A 20,871-nucleotide genomic window follows, 5' to 3' on the forward strand; every position below is an offset into this window, starting at 1 on the left:
TGAAGAGTTTGCAAAGGTACTGGGTAGAGCAAACAATCAGAATGTGCTGAAGAGACAACTCTGGGCAAGGATAAAGCAGAACAAAAGAAAACAAATACAAAAATGAGGCCATTTTCTTTCTTTTCTGTTTCCCCACCAAAGCAAATTGGTGGGGAAAGTTAAAAATGGCCTGAGCAGCTCTGCAGAGCCCTGGTGGGGACCGTTCCCGTCCTCTGCACTGTGGGAACTGTGCGGAGGCTTCTGACAGGTCCCCTTGGAAGGGCCTGGTGGCCCCCACAGGGAAGCCCCCGCGGCGGGAGCTCTCGGTCCCGGCAGCAAAGGCGGAGGAGGGACCGGCAGCGGATTTCCTCACGTGTGGGCACAGGCAGCGCAGCCACCGTCCTCGTCAGTCTGAGGTGCTCTGTTTTTCTCAGGCTCTCAATTTCAATAAATCATTAGACTTTGAAGAAGCCTATTGACCCAGAAATAGCAAGATATGTCTCTCTCTAAAAAAACTCGTCTGGGCGACTCTAAGCCTGTTAACCTGATCTCCACGGTGCAGGGGAGGCTTCAGAACAAACTTTGAAGGCAGGAGGGGCTAAAGGACTGTGACGGTGAGATAAAATGTTGGGAAAGCTGGAGGAATATGGGATCGCTGCCAAGAGCCGGAGCGGGGTGGCCACACAGCCAGGCTGAGAGCGAGAAAAAAGAAAACCCCATGTGGAAATGGGAACAGAACGATCCATCTGTAGGGTCAAACTGTGAGACAGGACTCAGAGAGAAACCAAAGGCAGATAACTCAAACCCACTGGGGAGCCACGAACTTCCCAGGTTTTATTTATTGCTATTTTTAAGATTCTTCAACCTCTTCGCAGTCCAAAGGGAGGACTTGGTTTTACTGCATCCCCAAAAAGAGACTTTGTAATGAGCAATGCTGCCTGGCAAAAAAAAAGTAATAAATTCTAGAAGAGTTTCCATGAACTTTGTGAAAGGCTCTAAATATTTCAGGTAAAACCTAAGCAATCCCCCCTAGCTCCTTCGATCGCACAAGAGCTGCCGTGTCAGAGGATTATTACTGTGCATAGGAAAAGAGAAGCAAGTCTAAGAGGCCACAGCAGTGCCTTGCTAAGTTTTCTTTAAGAAAATTAAATACATGGCACTTAAGGCAGAATTAATCACTTTAAAATATTAAAAAAGGAAAGAAAAAGAAAAAAAAAGTGCATGAAGAGAACTGTGCAAGTCAGATAGTCAAACTACATGTAATTAGGTTTAGTTAATACTCCTGTAATCCCTGGAACATCCAGGAGGTATAAGGATCAGGAGTTCAATCCCAAAGCTCAACAAATACAAGCTATTATACATCATGCACAATCCGTACGGGATTTGTTTGTAGTTTGGCGTTTTGTTATTTCAGATTAACTATTGACAGAAACCCAGCTTCAGCAGAGATTTGACATCGATACTTTAAAACCCCTCTAGAGCTGACAAGAAGCTTTCAAAAAAATAATAGTGGGAACTGTGAAATCTCTGAATTGCTGGAGACAAAAGTTGAAGGGCTGTACAGAGAATGCATCAAGGTTTGGCGGCTTCCTCTGGGCTTTATGTGACACACAATAGCAATAAATAGGGCTGGTGCCAGCTATTCTCCTGTACACCTGAGGAGTGTTAGTGTGACGGATAGATATTGCAGTTGTGCTTAAACATTTAGATTCACATGGTAACCAAATACTCGTACAGTTTTTTATTATTCTCCCAACACGGCTCCCCAGCAGAGCTGGTGCCACTCTACTCCAAAAACACGTGTTGGGTTTTTTTTGTTTTAGACTCTTTGAACAAAATATCTTGTAAAATAAGAAGTCAGGCTGCAAAGATGGTCTCTTGCTCAGTTCCTGTGAGAAGGAGGCGTCTTCCCCTGCTCCCCTCTCCCCTCCTGCCTGCCCAGGCTCGGCTGATGACAGCTGAGACTGAAGGTCACTGGGTTTATTTGAAACGTTTTCTTTATTCTGTATTTGACACCAAAAAATCCCCACGAGGAGAGCGGGGTGGTGACCTTGAGATTTTTTACATGCAGCAAGGAACTCGTGCTGTGGTGTGAAAGCGTGGCGACAATTTATTTCGAAGCGAAGGAAGAACAAGCTGTAAAAAAGGGGGATGGGGAAATCAAGCTGTTTGGTCTCAGGGAGCTTCTCTGCGCAGGATCCGTCCCCTCCGAACAGGGGGGTCATCAAACTGCTGCCTCCGGCCTCGGGGGCTGCCTACCTGCACCGTTTGACTCGTTCCCCAGCCCCAACTGGGGACGTCGTCTGTGCCTGTTGGGCCACTGGCCGCAGGGTTAATTGAAAGCCCCTCTCTGGGCTCGGGGCTGGCGTTTCCCACGGCCCCAGAGCCTGTCCCTGCCCGGAGGCTGCAGGACGCGGCTCAGCCCCGGCTGCCCTGGGCACCTTGGCGTGTCGAGGGGCAGACGCTGCGCCAGAAAGGGATTTGCTGCCCGGTCGCTCTCCCGTAAATCTGCTGGGCACCTTTAGCAGAGCGGGGACTCGGAATCACTCTCAAAGGGGGTCAGGCTCCTCGCGGGCTGTCGTGAGGAGCCTGATTAGAGCAGAGCCCTGGGCAGAGCTCCTGTCGGGATCGGCTCTCCAACGGGCACCGCTTGCTCCACTTCAGGCCACTCGCTGCTCTCTTTGGTCTTAAATGAACTGTTCTCGCCTTGAAACCCGTGTTCTAGGAGCTGTAATGGTTCGCATACTGCCTTTTGGGTTGGTTTCTTTTTGAAAAGTAATTGAAGAAAAGGAAATTAAATCCCCATGAACACCTGAGAATCAGATTTGCAGATCAGCATTGTGTTCCTGTGCCCAGAGGAGATTTGCACTAATGAGGAGGATCTGAGCCTCAGCCTTTGTGCCCTGTCGCCTCTGGGTGGCCACCGAACTAGACCCCTCCAGCCAGGCAAAACCACACTTCCCTTCTTTTCTTATTGTCCCTTAGATATCACAGAGAAGAACCAAACAAATACACACTGCCTCCTCTTCCAAAACCTAGGCTGGAACAAGCTGGTGCCATTTCCAAGCCTCAGGCAGTTTTAATTGTGGGAAATCACACAGAGATGATGCTTTCAAGAGCTTTTGCCTCCTCGGGGAAAAATCAACATTTTGTAAGTGAGCCCAGCAAGATGGGGGGGTGGGACTTTATTCCTTCCACCTTTGCCTGGGCAAGGAGAGGTTAACGCCTGCTCAGAAAGTTTTCTTCTGCTTCCACTATCCCAGGAAAGTGCCACAAGCGCTTCTGCAGTAGTCACTGTAATCCCCCGCACCTCGCTTCGGGGCTAGTGAGTCACGGTTGAGGGATGGAAAAGGATTGAGAAATCCCACAAAGTAAATATCCTTTTATGTAAAAACCAGAAAACATGGAAAGAATACAACCACCAACCATTTTCTCTGTTGCCTGAGTATCAGGGTTAGACTAAGCCGCACGCAGACAAGACAAACCCTGCCTACCTTTTCCAGACCATCTTCTTTGAGGCTGATGATATCCAAGTCAAAATCTGTCCGTAAGCCGCTAGTTTTATTAAAGACAATTCGTCCCGTTAGTCCTTCCCATTGAGCCTGTGGAAAGAGAAGAAGTAGCAGGGCTGTTACTTGGTATCATAAATAATCTTTTGCCCTCCACTGTACGTTCTTTTAATTAGTCCTTATACTGGTTCTTTCTCCCCAAAGAGCATGATTAATTAATAATCCCCTCTGTCACCGTTGGGGCTGCAGACAGGGCTGTAGATTTTCTTAACTCTCTTGCAGTCCTTGCTACAATTTTTGCTCGCACCTTTTGTGCTCACCAGCTGTTGCAGGACATGATGACTCAGTAGAAAACTCCTTGCATTTATCACAGCATCCTTGTGTGCTGCATTTATCCTTGTAGAGCTGATAAATACCGGGCTGCGGGGAGCCTGGGCTTGGGACAGCTCCAGTCGAGCTCATAAATAATCCTTTTTTGCACAAACCTGCTGATGCTTCCAAGGTGTGTGGAAGCTAAAATGTCCTGAGTGCTCCCCTCCTTCCTTTCAGATGGAGAGTGGAGCAGCAGCGCTAAGGGCTTGTCCGTGCCAGCGGGCTCCGTTGCTCTGGAACGGGCTGGGAATCGGGTGGGCGCTGCCGTGTGGGTTCCATCGTTCAGTCTGGGGCAGTGTGAGCCCGAAGGGGCCAGGGAAACCCCGATCCTGGAGATTCTCAGTGTCTGAGTGGTCGAGGTCCTGCACAACCTGGTCTGCCTTGGGCGCTGGTCCTGCTCTGAGCAGGAGCTTGGGGTAAAGATGTCCAGATTCATTTCAAATACAATTATGCTGTGATGCTGTGTCTTTTCCACTGTGCGCTTTGCGGCACCACCAGGATTAATGTCTCTGATTTAGGGGGTGAGAGACCCCCAGATATCCCATGCAGGCTGTGTTAGCAGGGCAGGCGCTAAGGGACAGGGTGGTGTTCGGTGCCTGCTCTGCCCGGGGACCGTGCTGGGATGTGCTGTAGCATCTCTCCCGGGAGGGTGCTCCCGGGGGGCTGCCAGGGGCTGCCAGGGTTTGCTGCTTCGCAACCGCATCCCAGCAGTGGGGAGCTGGGACTCGGGCTCCTTCCCCTGAGCAGAGCTCCTCGCTGATGAATGGGTTTCCTTTACGGGTGGGGGAGCTTGAGATATCCCAGAGTGGTGAAGGTGGCATAATGGATCCTCAGGGGGCAGCGACTGGCATGTTTCCCAGTAAATACATTCCCCTTGCTCTTCCTCATTAATTCCCGAGGAACAGCCTCCTCCCGGCCTCTCCACCCCTGGGTTTTGGGGACGGCTGTGCTCAGTTTGCTCATTGTGGCGTGCAGGTGGTTTGCCTGTGGGACGCGCAGCCCGCAGAGCCCCCCGGGAGCCCGGGAAAACACAGAGTGTTTGATGTACCCGGCTGGAGCAAATGCAGCTCTGTGCGGAGCCCTGCACCTCCTGCGGGGCCACGGTCTCTGTGTGTCCCCTCGCCCCCCGCGCCCGCTCCCCCCGCTTTCTGGGGAGCCCTGATGGCACACGGGGGAAGGTGGCCTCCCTGGGGCTGGCAGGGCCACCGTCCCGGCCCCTTCGCCCCTCGGCAAGTGGGAACAAGCGGGGCTTCCCCCCAGGAGTGGCAGCGCTGGAGCAGGGGGGGCACACAGAGGGTGCCGGTGTCGGGGGGAGCCCGGGGCCGGGGGAGCGGGTGTCTGTGGCCAGGCTTTGTCTTTTCGGGGGGGGCAGAGAGAGCAATTACTGTGTGTTGTGGCTGCGGTGGGGAGGAAGCTCATCCCTGCGAGGAGCCGAGGTGGTGCCAGGAAGGGAAACAACAGGCGGGCGCTGGAGTGTGAGGCTCGGGGTAATTTGCAAAAGGAGCCAACCAAACAAATTATTTACACTCTCTTTTGGCAGCCGGCTGGAGCGGCTTTCTGCAGGAGTGAACAAAACATGAAAAAGGAGAGAGAGAGAGAGGCAGAGAGAGGAGAGATACCATCTTCAGTGCCTATTAAGAAATAAGTTCATTCTCTCTGTGCGATGGGAATCGTTCTTCCTCCCTCCTCCCTCCCTGCAGCTCCCTGGGCTCCGGGCGCTCTCTCTGCAGGGACGTGCCTGCGTCCAGGGTCCGTGGGGTCCGCAGCAGGAATCACAGTAACGATTAACAATGTGCTTCTACTCTTTTCTCTTTATAAACTTTAGGGGCTTTTATACTCAGCCTTTTAAATACAGCCCAGCCGTGTCTCCTGCGCTGCAGCCAGTCCCGTAACTTCCCCCGTGACGTGCCACGGGCACAGAAGTTTTAAAAGGCCTTAGGGTAATTAAGGGCTTTTTATCACAAAGACATATCTGGTGGGTCTGCAGTATCTCCCTGCAGCTCTGCCTTCATTTTTTTCCTACGTGAGGGTTCCTTTTTGCAGACAGAGCAAACCCCGGGGGGGGAGTGCAGGGTGAGGGGCGTTTTGGGGGGATCTGGCCACCTCTCGCAGCGCTGCGCTCCCTTGCAGAGCTCGCCGCTCCCAAACACCCGCGATCGGGTCTGCTCGCCCGCTTAAGCCAGATGCAAACAAACAATTACGTGGGCTGCACAGAGAGAAATCATAACGACTGAGAGTGGAGAGGGAAGGGAGCTGCCTCCTCGCCCCCCTGGCTCCCCGCTCGCTAAAGCGGTGGCTCTGCCAAGGCCACCCCTGGGCACACGGGCAGTGACACACAGCGCTGCCGGCACGGCCACCGGCACTGAGCGGCACCGAGTGCCCTTTGTGGACCCCGAGCAAATGTTCCTGTGAGAGGGAAATGGCTGTTGCTCCATTAAGGAACGGCCTCAGAGAGAGAGCGGTCCAGCTGCTCTTGACGCAAGAAGGGGCCAGGGCAAGTCCCAGTGACAGCATGGGAGATTTTGGCTTGGTTTGGACATTTTGGCATGGCTGCACGGATGTTATTTTGAAGGCAGAGACAGCATTGTTCCTCTCTGGGTGCACTCGTGCTGCTCATCCAGTTGTACCTGCCCAGGCAGGGGGTGTTTATACCCCTGAACCCACCAGTCTCTCTGCCCCCTGCCTCCCTGCCTGCGCCGAGCAGCACAGCTCCTGCTGGGGAAGGTTTGCCTTAGTGGGAGGCGATTATAGTTGCAAATCATGCTTTTACCTCTTTTATAAAATTCATGAAGCGGCCACCGAACCTCCAGGCTTTGTGGCGGTGGCACTGCAGGGAGTTGACGGTCATCTGAGGGGCGCGCTGGTAGCAGACGGAGACCACGTGCACGGCGTCGTACAGCAGGGCAGCGTCTGTCTAAACACAGGGGAACAGCGTGTGTGTCAGCAGCCATTCCAGAGCAAGGAACATTGGGCCGTCAAAGCAGCGGGGTGTCCCTAAAGTGTGGCAGGAGAAGCTGCAAAGAACCCCCTCTGAGTCACCCCCCGCCCAGCACCCCTGGGACCTGAGGGTCTCTCTGTCCCGGTCCCCTCTCCACCATCCCAGCCCCGGGTGTCCCACCCAGCGCCCAAAGGCAGGGCTGGGCTCTCAGAGACCCCCGGGATCTCCAGAGATGGTGTAAATGCCTGTGCTTTAACACGGGGCTTGTCTAAACCTCCGGGTGACCCCTCACGCGAAACCCGTCCCCGGAACCCGGAGCTCCGCACGTGACAAAGCCTCAGCAGCCGGAGTTTCTGTGCCGGGGCTCTTTGGATGGAGAGAGCACCGTTCTGTCTTAAACCCAGAGATGGGGAAAATGTCATTTGTCTGTGTGCATCTGTTCCGTTTCTGGGGCACGTGCTACTGTATTGTCAAAGAGGGCAGCTCGCTATTTCTAAATGCAGAAGATAGTAACAAAATTTTCTTATTTAGTCTGTTTTGTCTGTGTAAAAAAAGCCTATATGAGAACATATAGTCCATGCTATTTTATACATGGGGAAATAAGAAACAGAGAAGTTAAACGGCTTGTCCCTGGGCATGGAATTTTCCAATATGACCCAAACTGTCACTGAAATCAGGACCTCACAGATTTGTAACATCTTCCCACATTTCAGTGATTTGAACTAGGGAGAACTTCTTTTTTTGTTCCATATAATGCGATGGTTTTAGATTCAATTTGAGATGCCCCATCTCATCTCCAAACACTGATCAAAAGAATTGGATTTATTTTTCACTCCGATATGGTCAGTCCTTCTAGTGAAAATACATTATTTGTTGGCTTCACAAAGCTACAAACCAGATGTGAGTGTAGCGGCAGCGTATAAAACACAATAAAACAAAATAATACAGCAAATAACTGGGCAAATATCTAACAGGACGTGGCTGTGGAGAAAATCCTCCCGCGTTGGCAGCCGTGCCCGTGACCTTCCCCTCCTGCAGCACCCCGGCACGAAGAGCAGGGATGTGACCCGTGTCCCCTGGGCTTGTGCTCGCAGCAGCGGGGACGGGGCGTGTGAGTCTGGGGGTACAGGAACCTGTCCCAGTGATTTCGTGGCAAAAGGAGGATGATGGGGCTCTCCTCCAAGGAAAAATAAAGAGGAGGGATACAAGGAGCTGTTTCAAGGTGAAAGTCTGGGAGGCTTTGCCACTTGTGGTGGGGTTTCTGGCAGATCTGAAGGGAGAGGGAAGCAGGGAGCCAGTCAGCAGTTCCGGGGGTCGGGGACAGCCTGGCGGGGGGCACAGATGGCCGAGCAGGTGCCGTACCTTCCGAGCAGGAGCTCAGCGGAGCAGAGCTGCCACCAGACCCTAAAGGACTCATCAAAGCTGCAGCAAAGCAGCTCTGGGCACAGCTTTGGCTCTTTTCCCCTGCATGGATCTCAGGGAATCGCCTGGCCCAGTCCCACTGAGTCCTGGGCTCCCAGTGCCCGGGAACTGGGGCTGGGCTGCTCTTGGGGGCTGCGGGGAGATGGTGGTAGCTGGAGCCCTGCAGATCCTTACTGGCAGAAGGGAGGGGAGGGAAGGGACACACTCTCTCAAAACCAGCAAATCCGCGCCAGCTGGGCCTGCAAAAGGCGAGTGTCAACCCAGGAGGGGGCTGCAGGGCACCCCCCAGCGGCACGCGCTGCACTTGAGGGGCGGTTATTAAAGAACGCAAGTAGCCACCTCGGGAAAGACACCTGGGATGAGCTGTTACTGGTACAACAACCAATTACTGTGACACTTAGCCCTTAACGAACATTCCTGCCTTCTCTTCCACCCTGGTCTGCTCCCCAGACTTCCCCCGTGCTGTGTTTAAACTTCTCGTACCATCATCACGCCGTCCAGCAGCCCCAGCTCCGCCTTGGGCGCCGACTGCAGCCGCTCCATGGACCACTTCTCGATGATGGAGGATACGTGCGGGTTCTCCACGTTGAGGATCCGGAAGCCGGTCAGGTTCACCCCAGAGTAGCGATATGGTTCTAGGTCTAATGCATAAAGATCCTTAAAAGAGAGAAACCAGTTTAAACATTTTGTTTAGCTTTGTTTTGTTTGTCTTTTCTGCATCGGTTCAGGTCTGTGTTTGAGGTGGGAAGGCAGAGCCCGCAGAAGGTGGGGGGCAGCCCGGTGCCCTCGTGAGTCGGGGGGCTGTGCTGTCTGGTGCCATCAGGCGCTGCCTGCGGGGACTCGTAGGTGCGGGGGAACTCGGTGTCGCGCCTGCAGGTTCACCCGCACGCCGCAGAGCGAAGCTCCTGCCAAAGAACTCACTCTCTGCATAAAAGAGGCAAGTGGATTGTGGGGAGAAAACCAGAATTGCTCTCTGTAACCGTCAAAACAGAGGCTTGTGACCAAGGAGGGGGGGGGTGACAAGGCAGAGCTCCTGTCGCCGAAGCTCCCGGGGGCCTTTCCGAGGAGGATTCGCTGTGAGTGCCGAAGCCCGCAGGGTGCTGCGGATGACAGAGTAACTCTGAATGCAGAATGCCAATTTGCAGACGGCTATCAGAGAGGAACTAAGACGCGTTTCTTGACATTACGACCAGCCTACACAGTCTGCAAGTGAATGAGAGTGCCCTTTATCCGATTTACCAAGGCAGGCAGTCCCGGGCTCTGCTGGCAGCCAGCCCGCCAGCAGCGCTTGGCAGCAGCAAGGGGGATGTGGAGGCCGCTGCGCTTCTTTAATGCATCTCTTGGCTCCGCCGCACGTCTAAATATTAACTTCAGCTCAGGGATTAACTTCAGTGCCCAGTGACTGGTCCGAGCAGCCTGGGGTTGGACAGCCTGGGGGAGCGTGAGCTGAGCTGCTCTGCACAACCCAGGGCAGCCGAGCTGGGGGGGTCATCCGTGAATGTGGTGGGGAATGGCAGTTGGGAGGGGGCTTCGTTAATGGGGATCATTTGTTGGATGGGACATATTTAATCAGAGTTTATCCTGAATAACGGCTGCAAGTGATCAACGGCAGTAAAAATGTGGGGAGGCGGAAAAGCAGCACCAGTCTTCTGTGATAGAGGGTGGGGGTGAATGTGGGAATGATGCTTGTTACTCTCACAAGGGATTACAAAAAAGAGTTTAAATACGGCATGATATGGTGTGGCTGGTGGTGTTTTGCATAAGGTGGCCATACTGGTAAGACACAGCCACGCCGTGGGTTCATCCGGACACAGCCTCCATCCTGTGGAGGATGCAGCGAGCTCTGATCTGCCCACGGGGGGCGGCTGGAAAAGCAGTGGTCCTAAAACACCGCCCTCAGCAAAGCATAGCAGAGGCAGCTCTTGCCAGTGACTGAGACTCCATTCCCAGCGGGAGAGCCATGAATTCTTACAGCTGTTTTGCTTTAATAAGCTTTGGGGGTTTGATCTTTTCCTTAAGCACTGGCCTCTGACTTCGCCCCCCCAGACGTGCTGCTGATGGATGCCACATTGCATCTGCAGGTGCAGCTGGGGACTGAGCCATTAATCACACCCACTACAGAGTCCAGGGTCTGTGGTGTTTGGTTGGTGTTGTTTTTTTTCCCTGAAAAATTGCAAGTACAAACCTCTACCCTTTTGTTAAAGGGCATTGTGAAAACCAGGCCATAATGTTGACTTTTAAATGACTTACAGTGACTAAGGCAAATACAGTTGTTTAACTCAGATGCTTATATCACCTGGATGGATGGGGATCCCGGCTGGGCATGGGCTTGCTCGGGGGGCTGTCGCTGGGAGGAGTGACTGTGGCTGTACTGGGAGGTGTGTGTGTCCAGCGCCGTTGGGATAAACATCCCTGATGTCCTCGGTCACGAGCACACTCGTGTCGTGTCACGAGCCCCAGGTATACTGAGTTTAACCAGAATACCTGCCCATCAGCGCCCGTGGGAAGCTGGACTGGCCTGGTTTGGTCCCTAACGGGGAGAGGGGAGGGTGGTGTGTAATTGCTGTTTGCGGCGACTCAAGGCCTGGGACGAGGTTCCTGGTTCTGTCCCCCCGTAACCCCTGCGAGCGGCAGAAGTGACAGCAGGCAGTGGGGAAACGTCTGTGTTTGCAAGGACTCGTGTTCACAAGCTGCTGAGAAATTCCTGGAAGTGCTGAGTGTCAGGGGGCTGCCGCTGCTTGGGACTTTGCAGGGTGTAAAATCTGTGCGTGCGTTAGACAGAGGCTGGGAAGGGTCCCTCCTCCTCCTCCTCCTCCTCCTCTGTAGAAAAGGCTGATGGGGCTCTTCATGCTGAAATCAGTGAACTGTAGTCTTGCTGCCTAGCAAAATGTTGAAGCGTTTCATGCCAAGTGTTGATACACTGTGCTCGGTATTGACTGGGGACCTTTTAGAAACATTCAGTATAACATAATAGACTAATTCATTAGCACCCCATGGGTCTAGTACCGCAGAAGCCGAAGCACATGCATTGCAAGCTAGGAAAACATTGCCTTAAGGAACGACAGATTAAAATATCTTTCCCATGATATAACTGTTATTTCAGGAAAGTGGCATTAATTGTGATTGCTTATCTATTAATTTATTATAATTCTTCTTTTCCCACCTCCAGGCTGTACCTACACATGAAATGTACTCTAGGCTCAGCTGGGGCTGATTAATAGGAGGTTATCTGGGAAATGCTTAAAGCTGCCTGGAATAGATAATGGCAGCAGGGGTAATTAAAATGTCTTTTGCATTTGAAAAATAAATTTTTCAGTTTTTAAGGGTTAGTTTAGTCTGTTTCTTTCCTAAAGGCAAAAAGATAAATTGGATTTTCAAAATCACACAAAATTCAACAGTATATCAGACAATAGCATCCTAAATGGAAACACAAGCGGCGTGCCAAAAAACCCAAACCAAAACGCCTCCTGGAGTCAGAGAAGAACTGGCCCATGTTTAATGGGAGTGGAGTTAATTTCAAGCCGAGCTCTTCTCATGCAAAATAAACCTGCGGCAGGAGCTACTGACCGCAGCGGGGCTGCTCCTGGCTCCCAGGGAGCCTGAGGTGAACCCTCGGAAACACTCCCCCCCCCGTTCTTACTGTCTGCGGGACTACAGCCTCCCAAAGTCACACACACGCTCCTCTGTCAGTGCGTGGGAGCTGCGCTGAAATCAAAATGACTGGGGGGGGGCAATAAAACCAGAACGTACATCTGTGCGGAGCCGGAGCAGGGAGCCCGTCCACAGGCAGCCACGGCAAAGACTGACACCTCTCAGAACAACACCGCCGCAGTCCAGAGATGCTACAGCCAAGTCATCGTGGGTGATTCTGACCTGAAGCTGACTCCAGCCCCACTCTCGCCTTCTCTCAGGGTACAGTCTCCCCTTTGCCCCACTCTTCCCACCCCACCGCCTTCGTGCCCTGCAGCTCTGCGATGAGCGACCCCAGCCCGCTCTCCTGCCTCTCCCTCCCCAGCCAGCTCCGCGGTGGGGGTGACGGTGTTTGCACAGATGAGATACTTTACCAGAGTGGTGAAGATGAAGTGGTAGTATTCTGTCATCATTCCCATTGCCATGGCCTTGGGGAGAGTAGGGAAAGGAGATTAGTAAGAGCGGATACAGGAATATAACAACAGTCACACAACATAAAACCCAGGCTCGCTGCTGTTGGCACAGCTGGGAGAAAGGAGTTGCCTTTCCTTCTCAGATACAACGAGCAACCTTACATCAGCCTGTGCAGAATGACCATAAAGCAGCCTGTCCGTATGGTTACCAGCCCGTGTACTGGCTAAGAAGTGAAGGAAAAGGTTTTTTATTTCTTACGTGTGTATTTCTGGTGCTCTGCATCCCCTCCTCTCCGGTGTCTGTTCACATAACGGTACATACAGCTCCTGTCTGTGTGTCCCTCCTTCCTACCACTACAGCCAGACCCTAATGCGGTGCCTGGTTTAGAAATGGGTCAGTAAAAGTAGAGGCAGAGGGATGGGGAGCGGGGACACCTCCTGTCCCTCAGCCCTGGGAGATCGTGGGCCAGACCCGAGAGCTGTTGGCCAGCCCAGGCTCCGGGTGTGCCAGCCCCGACACGAAGGATGGTTTGTGCAGATTGCTGGGATCTGCATAACTGAGCAGTGGAGAGAACATGCTGTGCAGTGAGGTCTGGCAGACGGACCGCGGGCTGAAGGGACCTCGGATGGACAACTTTGTCCAGGCCCTACACAACATGATGGGAATGCGGCTCCATCCATGGAAGGGTCACCTTGAAGCTGGTGGCTGGCTAAGGGAAAGAGACACCCGTGGTTTTGGCTGCAAAGTTGACTCTGTGAGCACGTTTTCTGGAGAAAACATGCAAGAGAACTTTAAAATCTCCACTGATGGGAAAGCGACTTCATGTTCCCCCAGGAAATGTTTCCTTCCCTTGGTTCTTTCTGAAATTACTAGGGCAGAATTTAGCTCCTAGGAAGGAAGTGACAGTTTGAAAAGAAGCGAGATGTCAAAAAACAAGGGAAAAGGAAAGGATCTATATTACAAGGCTTGATATTGTAACTCCAGAGTGTGACTTTATCCCACGTTTTCTGGCCTGGGAATACCCTTGGGAAGCCTGGCAGCTGCCTGTGTGGAATGTGCCACCCAGTACCCCCCGTCCTGCCTGGCCCCGGGGGCTGCAGGGGCTGTGGGGTGCAGCTCCCCCAACCTGCCCCCGGGAGCAGTGGGGAGCTGTTCCTTGGTGTGTGAGGCATCAATCAGATGATGTGAAACCAATCGAGGGTAAATCGAGAGGTTCCAGCTCGTGTTCTACAGCCGGGTTGGCGGCAGATGGAAAGTCCGGAGCTGCTGTGAGGAGCCAGCCCCGGGTTCCCAGCGCTGGCAGCCTGTGTGCGGGGTACAGCTGGGTGTGCGGGGAGATGAGTAAATGATAAACCTGGTGGATAAGCTCCAGGCAATGGCCAGGACGGGAACGGGAGCTCCATTAAAGCGGAGACAGGCACATCTGTGCGCTGCAGAGCCCAGCAACTGCTCAGAGGCAGCTGCCAGGAGAGGAGAGGAGCTGGGGAGCCAGAGAACAGAGGTAAGGCCTGAACAAGTGACCAAAAATGAGCGAGGCCGGAGAAGCTGGGGTAGGACGGGAAGGGCTCACGAGCAGGCCTAGCTCTCTGACAGGTTTCTACAATGATTTGTTTGTCCAAGAGGGTAAAATAATGAGTGGTTTGATGTCTCAGTCGCTCCAAGGGACACAGGCTGGAGCAATATGTGGCAGTGTCGTCTCTGCATCTTTGTGCCAGCTCTTGTGTTGTTATTCATGGATTACTAACCCATGAGATTTTTTACTAATCCAGTTAAAAAAAGTTGCCCAGATTATCAGAGAATTGCCTTTCTGCTGTGGGAGCGTGGGACCTGAAATACCCTGGGAGCAAGACGTGGGCTGGATGGATGCTGCGTGCTTGCCCAGGGCTACCTCGGGCTGCAGCTGCTCAAACCCTTTGATGTCCCCTGAAGATGCCCAGTTAAAATCAGAACCAAGGGGTGGAAATTTTAGCATGAGTCAGGAGAGACATCTTGTGTGTGCATTTCTTGATATGGGTAGACAAATTGGGCAAAGATGATGTTTCTGAGCTTCCTAATTCTCCAGAGAGACGGGAGGGTCGCAGTGCTCAGAGCCCCCCCGCTGCCACACGCTGGAGCGTGCGAGCGTGCAGGGGCTGGTCAGGGGATGGTGTGGGTTTGTGAGCCTGACCAAACTCTGAAAATATTTAACAGTTTTTTCCTGAGTAAAAATCCACTACGTAATATTGCTAAGCTGAAATCCGTGGCTTTGGGTCCTGAAAAAAGCCCAACAGACAAAAGCAGCCAGAAGGACTAAGACAGGCTTCTTTCCCCCCAGTCCCCCCTTTCCTCCATCTTCCTCACTCTGCACTCGCAGCAATGAGCAGAGCAGATGGCACAATAAACTATAATAAACTGCATAATAAGTGAACAGCACCAAACACAGCCAGCATGTTAAAATAATAGGCAGGAGACAGTGAGTCCCATATATTGCTTTCTGTAATAATCCCTCCCAGGCTTTCTGATTTCTCTGAGCACTTCCCTTCATTTTACATCAAGCAGGCTGCAAGAGAAGTCGCTTTCCATGTGCTTGCTTTCTCAGCCCTTCAGGGGATTTATTTAATCTATGTGGTAGTGTCTTGCTGGGCTGATATACGCAGCACTTCCACCGGCTGGTTTTCAGCATCCTTCGGAGAGCATTTTCCTCTGCCTCATATTGACCCTGAGACCTAAAGGCACTTGGAAATGAGGAGCTGGGGTGAGCAGCAAACCTTCTGGTCTGCAAAAAATGCCAGTGGAGGAACTCAGGGAGAAAGGAGAGAGACCAAATGAATGGAAAATCACTGACATCTGGCTTAAAGTCCAAGAATTGCACACGGAGCTCATGAGGGGACAGCAGACACCATCCCTGCCCGCTGGCCTGGGGCTGACTGCCGGCAGCGAGACACTGGATTCTGGGCAGCTCGGAAATAGTGAACCAAAACACAGCGGTTTATACCCTGCCCTGCACGGGGGTGTAGGACCAAACCCAGGGGCATGGAGCAGCACAGGAGGGAAAGCAGATATTTGAAATCGGGAAGCATGGGAAGCCGGTACCGGGCTCACTGGGTGGTGACAGCGGTGGCACAGACAGCCCTGCCCCGGGCGGAGAAGAGGGACAACAGCCCGGCATGTCTGCTCCCATAATGTTTGGTCGTTTTGTGATACTTCCAGTTTTTCAATGAAAACTACGTTTTCTACAGAAATCCAATAGCATCCTCAAAGAACGTACATGTGGTAGCTCTTAGTGCTGCTGTGGGCTGTGGACAGAGGGGAAGCTGTGGGTCTGCACCCCCGTCTGCGGGGCTCTCCCTGCAGTACAGCCACCCCGTACGCCCTCGGTGGCCGCTTCTGCTTGGTCCCCCCATCGCCCCCCGCTCACCTGCTTGAGGATCTGAGCCGCCATCAGGTGGCTGCAGTCGAAGATGATGCGGAATTCCCTGCCCCGCTTCATCTCCTTCAGCAGCGGCCGGGCATCGTCGGTGTCCAGCGGGAGCTGGCGGATTTTCAGGCGGATGTTGTACCTCGATGGGGCCATGATGAGCTCTTGCAGCCGTATGAGCCCTTCAGGCATTGCACAAAGACAAACCCACCGTGTTACAGGAGAGTCTGCCTTTCCCCGCAGGCTGGGCAGCACAGAAACTTATTTCTTCCTATATTATTTCATGGAACGCCATCCAGACTGTCCTCCCTCCCGCAAATGGCCGGTGCTAAAGGCATATCAAAGCCAAGGCGTCCTGTGTCAATCCCTAAAACCCCAGGTATTTCCAGAGCGGTGGTTCGGGGCAGCGTGGCTTCTTCTGGTGTTTCTCTGTGGCCCCCACACCCCCTGGGGCAGAGCTGGGGGTCCTGCACCAGGCAGGTCCTAACCTTTGACATCGCTGGGATCACAACATATTTTCTTAAGCAAATGTGCCCTTGAGAAAGGACGGAGTGTGATAATCAGCTATGCAACAAATTAAAATCTGCAGTATTTACCATGCACAGCAGCAGAAGAAAAAAAAAAAAAGAATCTGGGCTTAGATTTATGAATGGCAAAGCTTATAATGGTCACTTAATCACAACTCATAACTTTCTTACTACCCTTAGAATTCATTTCTTTTTTATGCAGAAGGCACAAAGCCGTGCTGGAGGCAGCCGAGCAGGAATTATTGGTATCTAATGTTGCAAGAAGAAATTCAGCAGATGCCTATTGCAAGGAGGAAAAGGGAAGCATGTCCCTCTGCATAGTAGAAGAAATACACTAAAATATGCCACGAAGGGAACATACTGTGACCCACATTTGCAAAACAGGGATGTCAAACTGTGTTCTCATCAGCCCTCCCCTAAAGAAACCATTTGGTTTAGTGGAATTAGGTTGGACAGGCCATCCAATGTGTCTTTTGTTTTTGGGTTTTTTTATCTATAATGCTGTGCAGTGCTTTGCTTTGTTTAACTGTCAACAGCTTGCTTTATGTGAAAAACTTTCTCAGCTATATTTTATAGAATTAGCCAGAAAACAAAAAACTTTCCAGAACTCCTTTTGCTTTTAGCTGGGAAACTGCACCCTCAATAGCAGCCGCAGACCCGAGTCCTGCGCAGACGGGCACCACGCTGCCAAATCCGTCCGGGCTGAGCCAGAGCACCCTGGTGGACAATGAATCCCCCCTGGACCCTCTGCGGGTGGGAGGGTGCTGAGGGTCACCCCCTCCCACGTGCTTTGTGAGCAAAATGCTCCAGAAAGGTCCCAGGGCCTTCTACAGCTCTCGCCTCAACTCCGGGGAACCGGTGTGTCCCCGCACACTGATCACCGCACGGGGGTCATTTTGCTCCTAAAAGGGTTCGTTAGAAAAGTTCCTAAATGGGACCCACAACAAATAATCCCCTGGACTCCTCCCCGAAAGCCCCTCCTTTCCCTACCTGTGCTGTCGTCGTAAACCACAGTGGCCGACCTCCACTTCAGATACTGCACGAGGTCCAGAATGGCATGGCTAAGGGAGGCGTAGTCGGGGTACAGGTTGACATAGAAAGTGTCCTTGTTATCCAAAGGGTGGTGCTTCCATCGAAGCTGGATGTGGGGGACTTCCAGGGCATTGCAGATAGACTGGACGGCGTTGGTACAGGAGCCTTGGGAAGGTCCGAATATTGCTACGACCCCCAGAGCGAGCTGGTCACAGGCTGGAAGAGGAAGGGGAGGGAAGGGAAGGACGCGGTCAGTGTCGTATGGGGAGGGAAGGGAGGATGCGGTCAGTGCTGTACGGAAGGATGCTGTCAGTGTTGTGCAGGGAGGGAAGGGAGGATGCAGTCAGTGCTGTACAGGGCACCACTGCGGGAGTGGGGGGCATCAGGACAGCCTGACCTGCACCATGGGGCAGTGGACAGACAGAGAAGTTTCTGGGCATCAACAGCAGCGTAGGTATTAGGTAATCACATCAGTGAAGAGGAGGAATTCCAGCAGGTGGGGGTCCGGACCGGTGGTTAGAGGCACAGGGATGTTTCCAGAGGAGGGAACAATGGCTGGGGTGTGTTAGAAGAGAATTTCTGTGCTAGGGATGTTAAAACTGCCAGGGATAGACTAAAATAAACAAAGGCCTGGCCTACAGACCTTCGCTCAGGATTAGAAGCAAACACTGAGAGGAGTTTTGTGAGGCTTGCAGAGGAAAAAATCGTAGTTGTTCCCCTTATATTAAAAAGCCTCTGGAAGGTCAGCTCCTGGAGGACTTCTCATCTCCATCACTGACTGGAGCAGGAGAAAATGAGCTGCTGGGTCTCAAGTCAAACCATGCCTTTTTTAATGACTAAACGGCCACAAAACGGCTAAGTGTGCTGTGCTTTTACCTTTCTTAGTTGCTTCAAAGCTGTCGTGGAAGTGTATCCGCTGAATGTCGTAGGTTAGTGTTGTGTTAGGCAACAAAGTTCTGTTTCTATTTATAATATTGGCAGAAAATCTGAAGGCTTGCTCCTCAGCACTCATAACCTGGGTATTGGGGCCATCTGCGTACTCAAAGATTCCTCCTGCAAGAGAGGACACAAACAGCATTAAGCCACAAAATAAGTTTGACTTAATCTTACGTAGCAGGGACGAGAGAACTCTCGGACGGAGCTGTGGCGTTTGCAGGCTGAACGGGGCTTGTTCCCAGGACGTTTCCTGGACTGAAATAAAAAGAAAACGTTTGGGTTTTTGTCAGATGCTGGTCCATGAAAGCATTCAGAATACCAGCTTTGCAGGGCAACAGGGGACAAGTTTAAAGTCTTGGAATGCATTTATGAGACCGATGAGTGGCTTCCCAAAGAATTTTGGGAGCAGACCATGGGGTAGGGTTATGGCCCAGGGATGCTCCAGGTTTGGGCACTGCGGAGTCGCTGTGGTACGGAGCCAGCACTGCCCTTTCCTCCACAGACCCACCGCCTCCTCCACCCTTCTCCATGTCCTCAGGCGGGAGGCAGGCAGAGCAGCGCTGCTCCTTGCTATTTTTAGTGCCACTTTTAGTGCCCTTCTCATCTTTTGTTGTTCCTCGTGTTTAGTTAGCCAAGTTCTTAATTCAGACCAGCAGAGACTGCTGAATTTGCCTCCCCTCCAGCTCATCTGCTCAATAATGCACATGGTGAATGCACGCTCTCCCATGTTCAGAAGTTGTTAATGCCATTACACCTCCCCAAGGGCAGCAAGCTCACGTCCCAGTATCACTGGGTTTCTTGGCTCTGTATCTGTGAGTCTCATCCCCGGATCCCCACTGACAGCTGCTCTAATTGAAGTGACTCGGTGCAGGAGTAAATTATGGAATTGCATGTCCTTGTCTCCGAGATGTCGGCACCGTCCTGCGCCCAAACAGAACCACTGAAAGACACATAAACCTCGCTCTATCTTATTAAAAAGTAAACCAAAATAATTAATGGATGAGCGAGATAAGCAAGCGCAATTGGTAACAGATGGTCTCTGGGTTCATTAGCAGAAGGAAAATCTTCCTCTTCAATTTAAGGTGGACCTAAATGTTTTGTTATAGACACCAGATGTCTTCTCAACCCTCCTAGTTTTCAAGCAACTGCATGAATCCTCCTCCAGGAGCCAGAGCACATTACCTATGGGGTTTGTGGCAATTTGGTGTAAGCCAAGAGCGCTGCTTTGCAAGAGCCAAGCTGACCTCTCTGTGGACAGCCGTCATCTGCGCTGCCGCCCAGGAACCCTCCCAGGAACCCGAACCTGAGCGAGCCACGGTAGCCCCGCTCGGAGATGTCCACAGCGAGGGCGCAGAGGGAGATGCAGAAGGCTCTGGCTTCTGCTCCCCATGAGGGTGGCGAGTCACTCCCCTCCTCCCGCAGACTGTGTCCCCAGTTGTAGAGTGCCTGTGGTGATTAATTTACATTCATAAACATCTAAAACTGTTTGAGCTGTTCATTGCACGTCTCTGGCAGAAAAAAAATATTACTGATCTCAGCAATAACTTGGGTAATGGGGGGGAATAAAGAAAAAGATAGGTGGGCCTGCTTTGGCGGGGGGGTTGGACTAGATGATCTCCAGAGGTCCCTTCCAACCCCATATGATTCTATGACTCTGTGTGAATGCTGAGTCTGGAGACCCATTTCAGTCCCACGTGGTCTGCAAACACATCACTTATCACAGGTTTTCGGTGTAGAGCGTAGCAATACTGGCAAAGTGCCTCACTCTCACTGGATCCTGCCAAAGCATTTGGTTATTGACCGGTGCAAGGAAAATTACTCATCCATCTCGAGGTCTGCACATGCTGGTAGCTCAGTCTGAGTTTGTTAGGGCAAGAGAGAGTTCACACACAACATTACAGCAGAAGCAATAAACAAAACTAAAGTGAGTGTGAGATTCATCCCTTGTCTTTCTGTTGAAAGCTTTACTGTCCAGAACATTTTAGCAAGGAATTTTTTGTTTTCTAGCATCATCCTGAAGCGATAACTGGGTTGATGTTACATTGATTATCAACTCACTGACATTAGGCTCTCTCCCAGCCCAGAGCTTTCAAAGTTGCTTTGGAGCATGTCTTATTATGATAGAACGTAGGACTGGGTATGTGGATTATTGGTGTTTGATCCCAAATAAATTCACGTTCCAGACATCCAACTGGAAATAACAGGCTTTCTGACAGGAAAGAATCTTCTGTGCAGCCACCCAATGCCTTGAGCGTAGTGCCAGGCGGTGAGGCAGCAGACAGGCAGGAGTGATGTGTTCCTGGGGGGTGCCGCTGGGTGCTGAATACATTGGGACGATGTGAGAGCTCCTGCAGTTGCCAAGGTGTTGAAGAGCAGCCACCACATGTCACAGCCCACTCTTTCCTCGGGACCCGGGGGACAGGGAGTATCTGATGCAGGTCTGCAGCCGGGGGGGCCGAGCACGGCCCCCGGCACATCCCGCTCCCTCTTGGCTTCTGCGCCTCTCCTTCAGAGATGTTCATTCCCATCATTATTTAAAGAGCCTAATAACCGGCTTGAAACAGCTGATTAATGCATAATCTTCATCATGATTACATAGCATAACTGGCATTAATTTGAAAAGCCGGCTAATTATGAAAATAATTGTTGCAGCTT

General features: G+C 52.1%; 1 protein-coding gene across 2 annotated transcripts in view; it reads right to left on the reverse strand.

Moving 5' to 3' along the window:
* Positions 1-20,871, reverse strand: part of GRIK3 (glutamate ionotropic receptor kainate type subunit 3) — a 110,130-nt gene that overhangs the window by 30,860 nt on the left and 58,399 nt on the right. For both annotated transcript variants that reach the window (XM_074162000.1, XM_074161997.1), the window contains exons 2-8: positions 18,157-18,333; positions 17,239-17,496; positions 15,722-15,903; positions 12,285-12,338; positions 8,704-8,877; positions 6,631-6,774; positions 3,474-3,581 (exon numbers count right to left, since the gene is read on the reverse strand). In XM_074162000.1, coding sequence (XP_074018101.1) covers positions 3,474-3,581; positions 6,631-6,774; positions 8,704-8,877; positions 12,285-12,338; positions 15,722-15,903; positions 17,239-17,496; positions 18,157-18,333 — 1,097 coding nt within the window. The remainder of the gene's footprint in view (positions 1-3,473; positions 3,582-6,630; positions 6,775-8,703; positions 8,878-12,284; positions 12,339-15,721; positions 15,904-17,238; positions 17,497-18,156; positions 18,334-20,871) is intronic.

The sequence above is a fragment of the Numenius arquata genome, chromosome 21, assembly GCF_964106895.1.
Source record: "Numenius arquata chromosome 21, bNumArq3.hap1.1, whole genome shotgun sequence".
Lineage (NCBI taxonomy): Eukaryota > Metazoa > Chordata > Aves > Charadriiformes > Scolopacidae > Numenius > Numenius arquata.